Source organism: Cibotium barometz, chromosome 50, assembly GCF_041138505.1.
Source record: "Cibotium barometz isolate CiBa-2024 chromosome 50, ASM4113850v1, whole genome shotgun sequence".
Taxonomy (NCBI): Eukaryota; Viridiplantae; Streptophyta; class Polypodiopsida; order Cyatheales; family Cibotiaceae; genus Cibotium; species Cibotium barometz.
In genome coordinates this window covers 42594823-42609220 of record NC_141095.1, presented here as the reverse complement: position 1 = coordinate 42609220, position 14398 = coordinate 42594823, and the positions used below count along the sequence as shown (strand labels likewise).

Below are 14398 nucleotides of genomic sequence, written 5' to 3'. Positions count from 1 at the left end.
AGAGTACCCAATGGATCTTCATAAAGATGCGAGCCTGTGGTTTTAGCCAGGCTTTTGAGGACAGATGTGCAACCAGCTTACTTCGTGCTTGGGAGCACCTTAGGCCCGCCCTCAAACAGATAGCTCCAGATGCATCAGAGGAGCGGTTTCGGGAGCCTTTGGTCTCGAACCCCTTGATCCGTTTACCCAGTGGCCACATGCTAGGGGCCCAACTTCACGTTTATTGGGGTACCTTGAGCATGGGACCAGCCAGGGCTCTTGGAGATTGGATGGCCCTCAGGCAGTTACCCCCGGAGGTGCAGGAGAGAGGCCTGACAGGGATCCAGGGCAAAGATAGGCTCAGCATTGACATCGACTCAACTATCCCTCAGGAGTGGCTAACTCATGCAGACCCAATCCCCCCAATGTGGCTAGGCGTGTTTACCAGACATGATATCCTCATGGCAGTCCATAGAGCAGATGAGGACAGTGATCTATTCACTTTTTCTATTGGATCCCATGGTAGACTAAAGAGATCTGAGCTTCCCTTGGAGGATTTTAGTTGCTGCACCTTGCAGAAGGTGAGGATGATTGGTTTTCGGGCACGAGAATGGCATATTGATCCAGCACCGACCAAGGTGGCTAGGGAGAGATTATGGCGGCTATGGATGTGGGAGTGCCGATCTCTCATGTGCCTTTAGCGGGACCCGGGAGAGTGGACTTGGCAAGATCAGGAGGAGACTTGGATGCCCCCTTCTTTGCATATACTGCACGGCTAGGCTACAGGATCCAGATGCCTAAGGTAGATGGCAAGGCCTCTCACATCGTTTCCTTTCAAATTTGTGGAAGAGACTATGGGACAGCTTTCGGCCAAGAACACCCTCTTTCTTTGGTTGATGGCACATAGGAGTTTGGTGGTCAGTACTTGGCTGGCAGTTGGTGGTTGACCAACGGCTTGCCCGTGGTGCAGCCACCCCCAGGAGACTCAGAGACATTGCCTTTGGGATTGCCCGAAGGCTCAGCGGATTCTCCGCATCTTCGCTATGGACAAGGCACCGACCCGGATCATCACATGGGTCATTGTCGCTAGGGCAACAGAAGCAGGAGTGGTCAGGGCTTATGAGAAGGATGGGGGAGGGCTATATACCTAGATGAATCTAGGAACTTTATCCCTCCTTGCGAGGTGAGCTTTGTAGCCTTATGGCGTTTTCTCATTAACTAATAGAAGGATCGTTTTTCCGGGGGGGGGGGGGGGGAAAAAAAAAGATGAATCTAGGAACATGCCCAAATTCACCTTATAAGAAAGTGCACTTTATAACCTCATGATAGTCATCCACAAGACAATAAACCATCAACTCCATTATGCATAGTATGGACTAGATACTACAACATCCCCACTAATGTCATCAATGCCCAATAGTGGGTGTAGAACTTGGTATCAATATATGCTCCCACACACACACAACCCCCACGCACACACAGAGCATACATTCATACAAAGGTTTGTGTACTGAGTTTCTGTTAGAGCTCCGAAGATACAGGGCAAACTCAGCCATAATGAAGCCTAGCACCAAGGATCATAACAAATAGAAAGAATTATTACAACAAAAAGGTAGTTGATAGGGCATATGCACCACTAAAGATAGAAAGAATTAACACAATATCAACTGGCTACAACTTGGACGAAAACTTCATAATGTGAAATTTGCATGTCTGCTAATACAGCATAAAGATATACCTAGATGAATCTAGGAAAATGCCCAAATTCACCTTATAAGAAAGTGCAGTTTATAACCTCATGGTAGTTACGCCTTTTGGTCTCTCACCATCATATTGCAGCAGTACTAGTCACAGCCCCACCTACAAGCGACTGGTGGCCAGGCTCATGCCATAGAGGGGAAATTTGCAATAGCATAACATCCTAGCACATTTGGCGTGCTAGATGCAGCGAGGCCATTGAGGGTACTGACACTCCGCTAGTGGAGACCATCAAGAGGATATGGCTTGATATCATCCACACCGTCCACGTCAGTGGGGGGAGTTACAGGGAGGTCCTGACCGCATGCGGAAGCGGCGGGAAGCTTTCTTGAGACTTTGGAGGCCATGCCCTTTCCTCGCAGATAGAGGCGGTGATTTGGCATTCCAGACCACCTATGTGGTTGCTTCCCCGCCCCCCTCCCTCCCCCCCCCCTTACGAGATAGCCTTCTCCTTACAGAGTGGCCAGCCGGAGGAGAACCGTCTCTTCCCCTTATGATCATTTGATTCCCACCCTTAAATGAGGGGAGTTTGTATTTAGCCCTTTTTGGTTGTATCTAGCCCTTTGTGGCTATTTTTCTTTAACTAATTGAAAGAATCTTTTTCTCAGGAAAAAAAAAGCGGGAAGGCTTTGGAGTGTTCGTTGTAGCCAACAGAGATCATTTTGGTGGATTTGGGATCAAACTTCATCCGATGAGAATCTGGAACATGAACATGAGCACCACATCCAAAAACATGAAATGAGAAACTGATGACTTTTTCCCGGGATGCATCTCCTCTGGAGTCTTCCCATCGACCACCTTTGTAGGGGAACAGTTGATGATGTACACAGCAATGTTAACTGCTTCAGCCCAAAACTTTTGAGGAAGCTGAGAATGAGAAAGAAGAGATCAAGCCATCTCAACCACGGTCCTGTTCTTCCGTTTTACTACCCCGTTTTGCTAAGGAGTGCAGGGAGTAGAAAACTGTCTCTGTATGCTGTGAAAAGTACAAAAGTCAATGAATGCTAGAGAAGTAAACTCACCACCATTGTCAAAGCGCACTTTGACAACTTTAAAGCTAGTGTCGGCCTCCACCATAGCAACCCATTCTTTGAACTTTGTAAGTGTATGTGATTTATGGGACAAGAAAAAGACCCACACCTTCCTGGAAAAATCATCCACCAATAAGAAAAAAAATATGGCTCCTGCAGGTGTGACCATAGTCATAGGTCCACTCAAATCCATATGGACAAGCTGAAGAGCAGTGGAAGCCCTGAAAGAGACCTCCTGTGGAAATGAATTCCAATGTTGCTTGCCTTGAAAGCTAAGCAGATGCCAGACATCCGAGGTAGTCGACGCAAGCCTTCCACCATGGGGGTGGGGAGACAAGAAGATCCAATGAAAAGCCGTTGCCCATAACGGGCATGCCAAAGAGTAGTATCCTCTTCTGTAAGTAGAGCTTGATGAGAGGCTAGAAGTTGGAAAAGATGAGAATGATCAAAACTAGGTTCCTCCTGAAAACTGGTAACTTGTAAAGACCACCCTCTTGAATGCCTCGAGCAATAATATCGTGAGAATCTCTGTGAATGATCTCCAAAACCTAATCATCAAAGTATAAGCCATAGCTTTTCTGGGCTATGTTAGAGACGAAAAGTAAGTTTTTGGATAACTTTGGAATATAAGGGCACTGGGGCCTCCCCGAGAGAGTAACTAGAGGAATATTACCCATAATCGGTGTATCAACAGGATGACTGTTCGAGGTCAGACCTACATAGAGACAGAGTGAGAGAGTCCTCCAAGATATCCTTGTTGTGAGTCATGTGGGAAGTAGCCCCGGAATCCACAATCTAGTCCTCGAGAGAGGTAGTAGTCCACTCTTCAGTGGATGAGGTGCATTCTTCGACTAGAACAAAGGCCACATCTTTGTCTTTGGATTTAGATCGGAGTCCTTCTATTTTGACTTGTTCTCCTCGTCTCTCTTCTTCTTGAAGCAATCGGGCCAAAGAGAACCAACCTTGATGACTCCTTGGATTTGCTGCCGTTTTTATTACCTCCTTTGGGTTGCCACTTGGGATTCCCTTTGGCTGAAAAAGCTGACCCAATAGGAGAAGAGTCAGAGATCTTCATGAGATCGAGCCTGTCCTAAAGCATGCCAATCACCACATCCACTGGGTGAAGAACACGGCGAAAGGCAATGGTATCCTTAAAGGATTAATAAGATGGAGGAAGTTTGCCCAGTAACTCAATGACAAAGTCATCATCAGGAATTCGGACACCCAAGATGGCTTGTTGTTGACGGATCTTCTTGAGTTCTTGCACTTTGGCCATGACATCGTCCGTCTCGGTAATCTTCAGCTCAGTGAGTTGGGCTTTTAAATGAAGCTTGCGGCTATAAGTGTTCCTCTGAAAACAGGTTGCAAGTGCATCCATAATTCCTTAGAGGTTTGGGCAGCTTTATCCATACCGGAAAATTCTGATAAATATGGCTCGTTCAAGTTGTAGGATATGACTGTGTACAATGCCCGAAGATCCATGCCGGTCCAAGAATTAATAGTCTGTGGTGAGCTACTTGCAGGGTCGGGCTTTGCAGTAGTACCATCGCCAAACCACCAAAGATCAAGGCCCACCAGCAGGTTAAAGATGGCATCCTTCCATTGGGGATAGTTGGAGCCAATGAGCTTGGACTCTTTCTCCAACTGTGGAATCATGACTATGTTTGAAGCCATCCTCAATGTTAAAAACTCCTTCTCTAAAGCGTCAAAGAACGTAGCCTTCAGATATGAAGAAGCTGGAAAGAGAGAAAGGGTGCAAGAGCAAGAGGGAGGGGAAGGGTGGGAAAAAAAAACAGGGTAGAAGAGGCTGTTAATTCAGCAAAAACGTCCCTCTAGATGAGAACACACCAAAAAACCAACCACCACTAGCCAAAGCATAAGCTAAGGTGAAATTAGAGGGGTGAAGATGGGAGTCCCTCCCGATGCGCGATGAAGGTTGGGTGGGAGTGGCAACTAGAACCTGACGTTCTAGTTAGTCCGGGACAGGGACTTTCTGCAACTAGAGGGAGTATCAACTAGAGGCAGCTCTCCAGAAGAAAACACAGCTCGCCTCCTCTGGAAAGAAACAGATATAGGTGCTATCCAGCAAATCCTCAATCCTAAACCCACTCTGATACCATGACAAAGTGCCAAACAATGAAAGAAAATGGATCTTCACAAATAAAGGATGCACAAGACTTTAGGAAATCATATTCACCAAAAGGTGGTTACAAAGCTGGAGTCGGCAGCACGAGGCACGCCGTAGGTGCAGCCAAGATCCCAGAAAAAGGTAATAATAAGTTATTAAAAATGAGGCCAAAGGCCATTCTTATATAGCACCTGAAGAGCCCAATCAGCCAGCATAACACAGGCCGACTGGAGCATAATGTGGAACATGCCAGAAAAAGGTGCCAAAAATATGGAAAAAAATCCAGAAAAATATAGGAAAATTTTCTAGGCCCGGGGAGGTCCTCCAGAGGTGCTAGTGCAGAAACAGCGGGGAAGCACCCAGGACAATGGAGATGACCCCTCGAACAAGGATTTCCTAAGTTACAAGCTTCACAAGCAATGAATGCCAGACTTCGAATGACAAGAAGTGCAATGAATACAAATACCAAACATATTCGTGTCAATGTCATGACTCATATTCCACCGCAGCCTACCTCACAAGAAAAGGGGGGAACTTTAAGATATTTGCGAGCAGCCATGGAGGTTTTTTGCTTGGCCTCACAGGTGAAGATCAATTCGAACAAATCCTGTGGTCTTTGTTAGAATATTGTGCATCTCAGTGTTTTGGGAACTGCGCATTTTATTTGGCTTTTATGTATTTTTCACATGATTTATGGGTCGTGGGCCAGTTGGCCAGCTTCTGGCCTCCCTCATCACTTGTTCTCCATCCAATCCCTGCACATTGTGCTGCCTATTTGCTGGCTATTGCCATTGTAAAAGCCCCTTGCTTAATAAAGGTGATCTTGTCAACAATTGCGCTCTCTCCTTTTCTCTCTCTCTCTATTCCTTGTCTATGCTTCCGCCTGTGTATACTCTGACAGTTTTTGGGTGAGAAGTACACCCCCTCCTACCTCTAGGATGGGAGAAGGGGATGGGGTTTCCAGTCTGCTTTCTTGCCTAACACATCAGCATCTGCCTCACTTCGAACCAAACTATTCCCTCTTCATCCACAAGAGGCTTTTGTACTAGAACACACCAATGCCAGATCTACTGCATAGCCGGGCAGTCCCGTATGCAGTGGTGCTAAGAGTCCCTAGCTGCCAGACAGGGACAGCGGCCCATGGTGGCCAGCCAAGTCCACACAGCAACCTCTATAATAACCTATAATCCATCAAAGCAGGAGACCTTGCCAGGCCACAAACTGCTCCTAGGCATTTCCAGAAGGCCGTCAAGATGGGTACAGGCATGCCCTATGTCCACCAATGCTACTGGGCATGGGGAACAACAGCACTCGGATGCAGTCCGCAGCCTTGGTGAATAACAGGTTCCTGCTAGCCCTTGGCTCTCGACAACAACCCTAACTCTATATGGCAGACGATCAGCAGCATTGCAGCATAGCAAATTTGGAGAGCTCTCAACCTCCAACAATGAGCCATGTGGACACCCATCTACTCTCTCCACAGCCAATAAAAGCACATCCAGCGCAGCTCTAGGGGCATACAGGAGAGGTGATTTGTTATTCTTTGCACCAGGAGTCTTGGCGGGGTCATGGCCCTGTATTGTCCAGCAGGAGGGCAGCAACTTTTGACACTAAGGTTGTAATCTGGACTTGCCAAGTGTTTCTTTCTTGTTTTAACTCACGTGCAGCGAACGGGAGGAGGGACATGGGAGAAGGGGGGGGGGGGGGGGGGGGGGGGGGGGGGGGGGGGGGGGGGGGGGGGGTGTTAAGTGGTGGATTTTGAAAAGCAAGCCTAAAGGACACTACGATCTGCTCCTGCGAGCTCCGCCTCTCCCCCTCCCGCTGCTTCTCGCCGTCGCGCCCCCCTCTCCCCCCGCCTGTCCCCCACCTTCTCCCTCCGTCCTCTCCCCCGCCTCCTTCCTCGCACCCTTCCTCGCCATCTCTCCCCCGCCTTCGCTCCCCCGCCTCCTTCCTCGCATCCTCCCCCGCCTTCTCTCCCCCCCCCGCCATTTCTCCTCCCCGCCTCCTTCCTCGTTTCCTCCCCCGCCATTTCTCCCCCCCCGCCTCCTTCCTCGCTTCCTTCCCCCGCCATCTCTTCCCCCCACGCCTTCTCTTCCTTCCCCCGCCATCTCTTCCTTCCCCCCACGCCTTCGCTTCCTTCCCCCGCCATCTCTTCCTCCCCCCGCCATCTCTCCCCCCCCCCCGCCTTCTCCTCCGCTGCGCGCCTCTTCCCCCCCGCCTTCTCCCTCTCCCTCCCCCTCCGTCTCGCCCCTCCCCCCACCGCTATCCCCCACCTCAGCTCCCCCCTCCCCCCCCGCCCCGCCCCCGCTATCCTCTAACCTTCCGCCTCTCCGTTTCCTCGTAGGGCTGTGTCCCTCCCGTTGGTGACCCCGGTTTCTGGCCTTTTCCCTCTGGAGGACTCCATGGAAGCCGCTCCGACTACCCCTGCCGATTCCGGTCTCCGTCTCGAGTTCACAGCTGCAGATCATCAGCTGTTTGTTTCCACAGTATCCGCTCTTGAGGCCTCCTCCTTGGTCTGCAAGATAGTGGGTAGCCATCCGATGCGGAGAGAGCTTCGCGACCTTCTGCAAGGCAGCCTCGTTGGCGTGCCTGCCAAGATCGTCAGCGTCGATTTTTTGGGACGTGGCTACTACCAGGTGGATTTCGAGTCCCCCCAGGCAGCTCAGATGGTGCTGGCTCGGAGCCCCATTGCCCTCCGCTCATCCCGGGCGTTCCTGGCGCGATGGACTCACGGTTTCAACCCCGCTTCTGACCCGCTAGCAGGCGCGACAGGTTTTCCCATCACTATCTGCTTTCCTGGACTCCGTAGGGAGTACTTGCCCCTCTTGTCATCCATTGGCAAGGCGTTCGGGCAGGTGGTGGAGACGCCTCAGACAGCGGCTTCAGTGATAGCTCGGGCAGCAGGACTCCCGACCATTCGTGTTGTGGTTCCGTCACCGGAGTCCCTCCCGAAGACGATCCTCCTCTCTTGTCTTCCTGGAGGACAACTGATACAGCGCGTGGAGTATTCGGGCCTCCCCGGCCAGTGCTACACCTGTCGGGAGATGGGCCATCTCGCACGCGCCTGTCCCCGCAAGGGGGTTCATCCTTCACGCTCTGCCGCCTCTGGACCCCCAGCAGGAGGCCCAAGGGGTGGCCATCCACCTCAGAGACCGGACATCCCTGGCTCGTCTCAGCAGGCGCCGTCATCTGACGAGCAGGCCCCGGCGGAGGAGGCCGCGCAGACCCAAGAGGCTGGCGGATGGCAGGAGGTTCGCCGGCGGAAACGCCCGGCCCGCAGGGACCGTCGCAGACGCCAGCAGGCAGCACAGGCTGGCGGACAGGCGACTCCGGCTGGCGTCCAGACGCCTACCCGCACTTATGCTCCAGTCAGGGATAGGCGGCCAGCAAGTCCCACCCCGATGGACGAGGATTCAGACTCAGTGCCCGTTGAGGCCGCCGGTGGAGCCCCCCACGTGGAGACCCCGCTCCCGCCTCCCCCCGCGGGGGGCCCCGCCCCCTCCATGGAGCAGATTCCTGAGGATCCCGGGCCGCACTCTGCGACCCCCGGCTCCTCTTCCCCTCACCCGGAGAGCACTCCTTCCACCCCCCCCTCCCCCCCCCCAGCCCCCCCCCTCCCGCCTCCCCCGGCGGCCCCCCCTGACACCTATCCTCTGGCAGATGCCTCTCCATCCTCTCCTCGCTCTCCCCCCTCCTCTCCGCGAGCCCCCATCCCTCCCTCGGCCTCTCCAGGATACTTCTCCAGACCACCCACTGCCCCCGGGCAGCGCAGCTGGGTAGGCCAGAGTTCAGTCCAGCGGCTGTTCCACCGCCACTCCGGGCCGGTGGAGATGGCGATCCTAGCTTCGCCCGCCACACAGAGTTCTCTCCAGCCTCCCCTGGGGGGCCCCCGCGAGTGATGGGGCTCCCAGTGGATTACGGTTTTTTCAGGTGCCTCCAGCTGGATGCTGGCCCGTTCGAGACACTGGTCGCGCCCTTGCGAGTTTCCGTGGTGTGCCATCCCTCTCGTTCTCCTTCAGTGGTAAGCAGCATGGTGGCCTTCTCCTTTCCTCTTAGTGTTGCCCCAGACACAGCATGGGATTGCAACTCTGTAGAGGAAGTTTTGCGTGATCAAATACTAGAGTTTTCTCACCACTTCAGTGACTTGGGGCTCACGGACCTATTGCAGACCCGATTACACTCAGCCCGCATGAGCTTGTTTGGTATAGGAGATTGGCGGGCGGATCCGGTCCACACCTCAGTTGAGGCGGTGCTACTGATTCTCCTCCATGCCGCCCCGAGGGTGCAGCCTACCTTTAGATACATATATGCAGAGGATTGGTCTCACGCGTAGGCCCTGGACAGGGCGAAGGCGGAGTGGGGCTGGACACAGAGACAGGTCACCCTTTTTTTGGAGAGACTCCGCACCCGGACAGATAGTGACTATTCTCCCTCCAAGCCGGCGCCCAAGACTCACAGAGTGGAGGGCAGATCATCCGGGCCGGCTGAGAGGGGTGAGCCAGTGGCGGCTGCTTCACTTGCCATAGCTCATCCATGAGGATCCTCTCATGGAACATCCAGGGTCTCGGTGGACATCGCTGCTACATTGGTCGGGGCAGACTTCGCCAGGAGATCCAGAGGGCTCTCGTTGGAGGACCCATAGATATCCTTTTCATCCAGGAACACCACCTTTCTGCCGGGCGTACCCGCACCTGCGGGAAGATCTTGCCAGGTAGGAGTCACACTTTTTGGTCACCGGCATATGGCTCCCAGGGGAACCAGGGTGAAGTATGCATCTCAGTCAGCGAGCAGCTTCTATCCGAGGTTGTGGATTCTGGCACTCTGGTCCAGGGTCGAGCGCAGTGGATCATCCTTCGGGTTGGGGAAGACCGCATTGGCTTCCTCAACTTCTACGCCCCTAATGGGGCGACCCGGAGAGCCGAGTTCTGGAGCACCATTAGGCAGTCCCTCCCCATGGCAGACCATTGGTGCCTAGGGGGGGATTGCAACATGCTGGAGGATGCAAAGGACAGGATGGGGGGCAGCCAGGAGACCATTCATGGGCCGGAGCTCGCTGCCTGGGAGGAACTAGTGCTGCAGGTGAGAGGCCAGGATCCGTGGACTCTCTCGGAGTTTGGCAGGTTGCAGGGGAGTTTATCTTTCTCGCGCTCGGATAGACCGGCCACAGGAGTTAACCTTTCCCGCATCGACAGGTTTTACATTGATGAGTGGGCGTGTGATAGAGGTGGCACTGTGGGCATACTTGCAGGCTCCTCGTTTTCAGACCACTTTCCAGTGCTTCTCCAGATCGAGGACCCTACGAGAGGAGAGCGAGGCCAGAGCGTCCGGATTCCAGATTGTCTCATAGAGGAGCCCGAGATTGCGACCAGAGTTGAGCAGGTCTGGCAGGAGCTGCAATTCAGGAGAGGATCGGCAGCCAGCGATCTTGCCAGGGGCTTGCAGGAGATCAGTAGGATGCTCAGACAGGCTGCCCTGGACCGTCTGGAGGCCTTCAGAGAGCAGGAGAGGAGCCTGCGGAGGAGTCTAGCGTCCCTTCAGAGACTCCAGGAGAGGGATCCTACGAGCCCTTCGATCTCAGAGCAGATGGAGTCAGCTCGCACAGAGATCAGATCCATCGAGGAGAGGAGGGTGGAGTTCCGATTCCATGCTCGGGCTTCTTTTTGGACACAGGCTGGAGACAGAGTGACTCGAGATTTCTTTGAGGCGACAGGGCCTCGCTTCAGACGAGAGGGTCTCAGGCGTCTTCGGCAGGCTGATGGCCAGGTTGTGGTGGATCCCCCCCAGGGTTCGGGCGATAGCCACAAATTTTTACAGGGATCTGCTCTCTGCTGAGCCAGCAGATGACAGGGTGAGAGAGGCTCGAGAGGCAGTCTGGAGCTTCACAAGACCGGTTGTGCCGGCCCATTTGCAGCACTCCCTTCTCTCCCCCTTCTCGGATACGGAACTGGAGGAGGCTCTTCAGGCACTTCCTCGGGGCAAATGCCCAGGAGAGGACGGTCTCTCAGTGGCTTTCTTCCAGAGGTACTGGGGTCTCTTACATAGGGGTTTCAGATTGGCATTCCAGGAGATTATGGAGTCGGGAGACATGCCGGACAGCATGGCAGAGGGGTTGATTCACTTGATCCCCAAAGAGGGAGGAGACAGACTGGAGATTAGACAGTGGAGACCGATCACCTTGCTAGGCACGGCCTACAAGGTCCTAGCTAAGGCGATCAGCAGGCGGCTTCAGCCTCACCTTCCGGACATCATCCACTCCACGCAGACAGGCTTCATCCAGGATAGGAGCATCCTGGATAACATCTTCTCTTTCTGGGAGGCTACGGCTTTGGCTAGATTTCGGCAGGAGGATCTGGCAGTGCTCCTTCTCGACTTCGAGAAGGCATATGATCGGGTGGACTGGGCCTTCTTGGAAGGCACTATGGAGAGGATGGGCTTCCCCCCTCAATGGATCCGTGGGGTCTCTGCACTCTACACATCGGCTCATAGCCAGGTGCTGATACAGGGCGTGCGCGGAGAGAGGTTCCAGCTCTCGCGCTCGGTGCGGCAGGGGTGCCCCTTGGCGCCCTTTCTTTTTCTTTTTGTGGCGGAGGCCATGAGCACTTTTTTGACGGCACAGGATACAGGTTTGCGGGGCCTCCAGCTCCCCATCCGCACCTCGGAGGAGCTCCTAGACTCGGAGTTTGCGGATGACACTGCTGTCTATCTTCAGGGAGGAGAGGAGAACCTCCGCCGCTTCGCCTCAGCCATGGACAGGTTTTGCAGAGCTTCGGGCGCTTTGATCAACTGGCACAAGTCGTGTGGGTTGTGGGGGTCGCTTCTATGCCCCCCCCGACTTGGAGGCCAGTTGATGGTTTTCAGTGGCTGCCCCCCGGCACTACAATGCGCTATTTGGGATGCTATGTGGGCATTGACATATCTCCGGAGCAGCAGATAGCCCCCCTTCTTCTGAGCATTCGGAAGAAGCTTCTGTATTGGAGTACCGCTCGTTTATCTCTGGCTGGCCGAGTGGTTGTGGCCAACCAGGTTCTGCTTGCTACCATGTGGTACATCACTTCTTGCTGGGCCTTCTCTCGGGCGTGCATTGGCCAGGTGCAGAGGCTCATCAGGAACTTTCTTTGGTCCGGTGGCGATGGGCGGCCCGCCAGGGCCAAGGTGGCATGGGCTGTGATCACTCAGCCGAGGGAGAGAGGCGGCCTGGGCATTGTTGATCCTATTTGCCAAAGCCGAGCTTTGCTTGGCAAGTTGGTGGTTCGTGGCCTCCTACGAGGCGCTGAGCCGTGGAAGGAGTTTCTTGTTTCTAGGATTCTCAGCCGCACTCCTTCTCTTAGCGGCCCCTAGACCCCCAGCATCAGGTGGATCTTTACAGAGCAGCGATCCAGAGGAGTTGGCCTTGGCTTCGAGGAGCGTTTTGCAGCTAGCCTTCTGAGGGCCTGGGCGCATCTGAGGCCGTCACTCTTCCAGACTCCCCCGGGCACCGATGAGGAGCGCCTGAGGCAGCCATTGATCTGGAACCCCTTGATCCGACTTCCCAATGGTCATATGGTTGGATCGCGGTCTCACGTGTCATGGGGCCCGTTGAGCTCCGGCCCAGCCCAGTCCCTAGACGACTGGATATGTTTTCAACAGCTGCCTCTAGAGGCTCAGGAGAGGAGACTCAGCGGGATGAGGGGCAGAGAGTTGATGAGACAGGACATTGAGGCGGCCATCCCCCGGGAGTTCCACCTCCACAGTGGATGGGCGTCTTTACTCGGCATGAGATCCTTCTAGCGGTCTGCGGCACAGCAGAGAGAGTCGCCCCACTCACTTTCGAGGTGGGAGAGGGTGGCCAGCTTCAGAGGACACGACTAGATTTGGATGAGCTCCAGGGTTGTATTTTTCAGAGGGTGCGGGTGGTCGGCTTTCATCAGAGACAGTGGCATGTAGACCCCTCACCGGCCTCGATAGGGGAGGACTATTCTTGGAGATTATGGGCTTGGGACAGCAGGCCTCTTATTCGCCTTCAGTGGGATCCAGGTGAGTGGTTTTGGCGAGATCCCTACTCGGCCCCTACCAGCCCAGGCATCCCCTTTTTTTAGTACACAGCGAGGCTGGGGCGGCGGATTCAGAGGCACAGGATAGCGGGCACCCCGGCGGCGGCCGAGCATTGGCGGCGACAGGGGCTCTCCCCTGCCTTTCTTAGGGACTTCTGGCAGTGCCTTTGGGCCAGCTTCCGGCCCCGGAAGGTGACGCTTTTTCTCTGACTTACAGCGCATAGAGGACTGGCTGTGGGGGCCTGGCTAGCTTTTGGCAGACACCCAGCGTCCTGCCCTCGGTGCGGCCATGCACAGGAGTCGCAGCGGCATTGCTTATGGGATTGCCCACAGGCACAGCAGGTCTGGCAGCGCGCTCTCAGGATGGTCTTTGCAGGCTCGCTAAGTGAGATGATGGTGACGTGGGGTGCGGTGGCTTGGGCCACGGACAGCGGCCTGGCCCTTGGATATGAGGACGTCCCTGGCAGTGCGACCATCCAGGTCTCTGACAGGGCGATGGCGGTGGTTCCGACGCCAGACTTCTCTTCGGCAGTCTCCCAGGAGGGGGACGGGCACAGATGGGAGATGATCAGCAACATGACGGCTTGGCACATATGGAGAGCCCGATGCAGGGAGGCCATTGACTGCCAGGCGACTTCACCGGCGGAGGTCATACAGGCCCTCTGGGTGGACATCATTCACACCTTGAGAGGACACTGGGGGAAACTTCAGGGCGACTCGGATCGCATGAGAGGTCGCCGCAAGGCTTTCCTCCGCACTTGGCAGCCTGGCCCTTTCCTCATCGCGAGGGGCGAGGATGTCACTTGGCACTATAGGCCTCCAGTTTGGCTCTTCTCACCTCCCACATGTACTACTAGGTAGCCCCCCCCCCAGAGAGCGGCCAGCCACGGGGGTGGAGCTCAGGTGTTCACTGTGTGTTTTTTATCCCTCCTTGTGAGGTGAGCTTTGTAGCCTTATGGCGTTTTCTCATTAACTAATAGAAGGATCGTTTTTCCCAAAAAAAAAAAAAAGTGGTGGATTTATCCTGCCTCTTTGCCAACCTAGCAACCTTTCTAGACCTTAACACCAAAAATTCACATTGTAGCGCATTAATTCTCTGCACTATCAAAGACATCTTCTGGAGGTGAAGAACTTTTACATAAGGGCCGTATAATTTCCTAGAAGCTGGCATGCATACATTCAAGGAAGATATAGATTATATGTCTAAGTATGTCTCCAAAAAAAGAAACATCAAATACTCAAGTGCTTTAGTTCGTAGGGCAATCATGCTGATATCTAATAAACGATATGAATATATGCAGCATAAATATCTACAGAGGTACCAACTCACCGAATCTTTTGCAAGAGTCTGAACGTCAGCTACCGTTTGTAAGCATGACCCCACAAATATATCTCCTGTTATCTGTAGGACCGAATTGAATTAGTACACAGCTTCAAACCTGTAGATACAGCATCCGAAAAATTGTTGGTTC

General features: G+C 53.9%; 1 protein-coding gene across 4 annotated transcripts in view; it reads right to left on the bottom strand.

Moving 5' to 3' along the window:
• The window catches only part of LOC147610123 (phosphoglucan phosphatase LSF1, chloroplastic), a 104557-nt gene that overhangs the window by 65526 nt on the left and 24633 nt on the right, over positions 1-14398 (bottom strand). For all 4 annotated transcript variants that reach the window (XM_086786778.1, XM_086786781.1, XM_086786777.1 and 1 more), the window contains exon 4: positions 14257-14328. In XM_086786778.1, coding sequence (XP_086642904.1) covers positions 14257-14328 — 72 coding nt within the window. The remainder of the gene's footprint in view (positions 1-14256; positions 14329-14398) is intronic.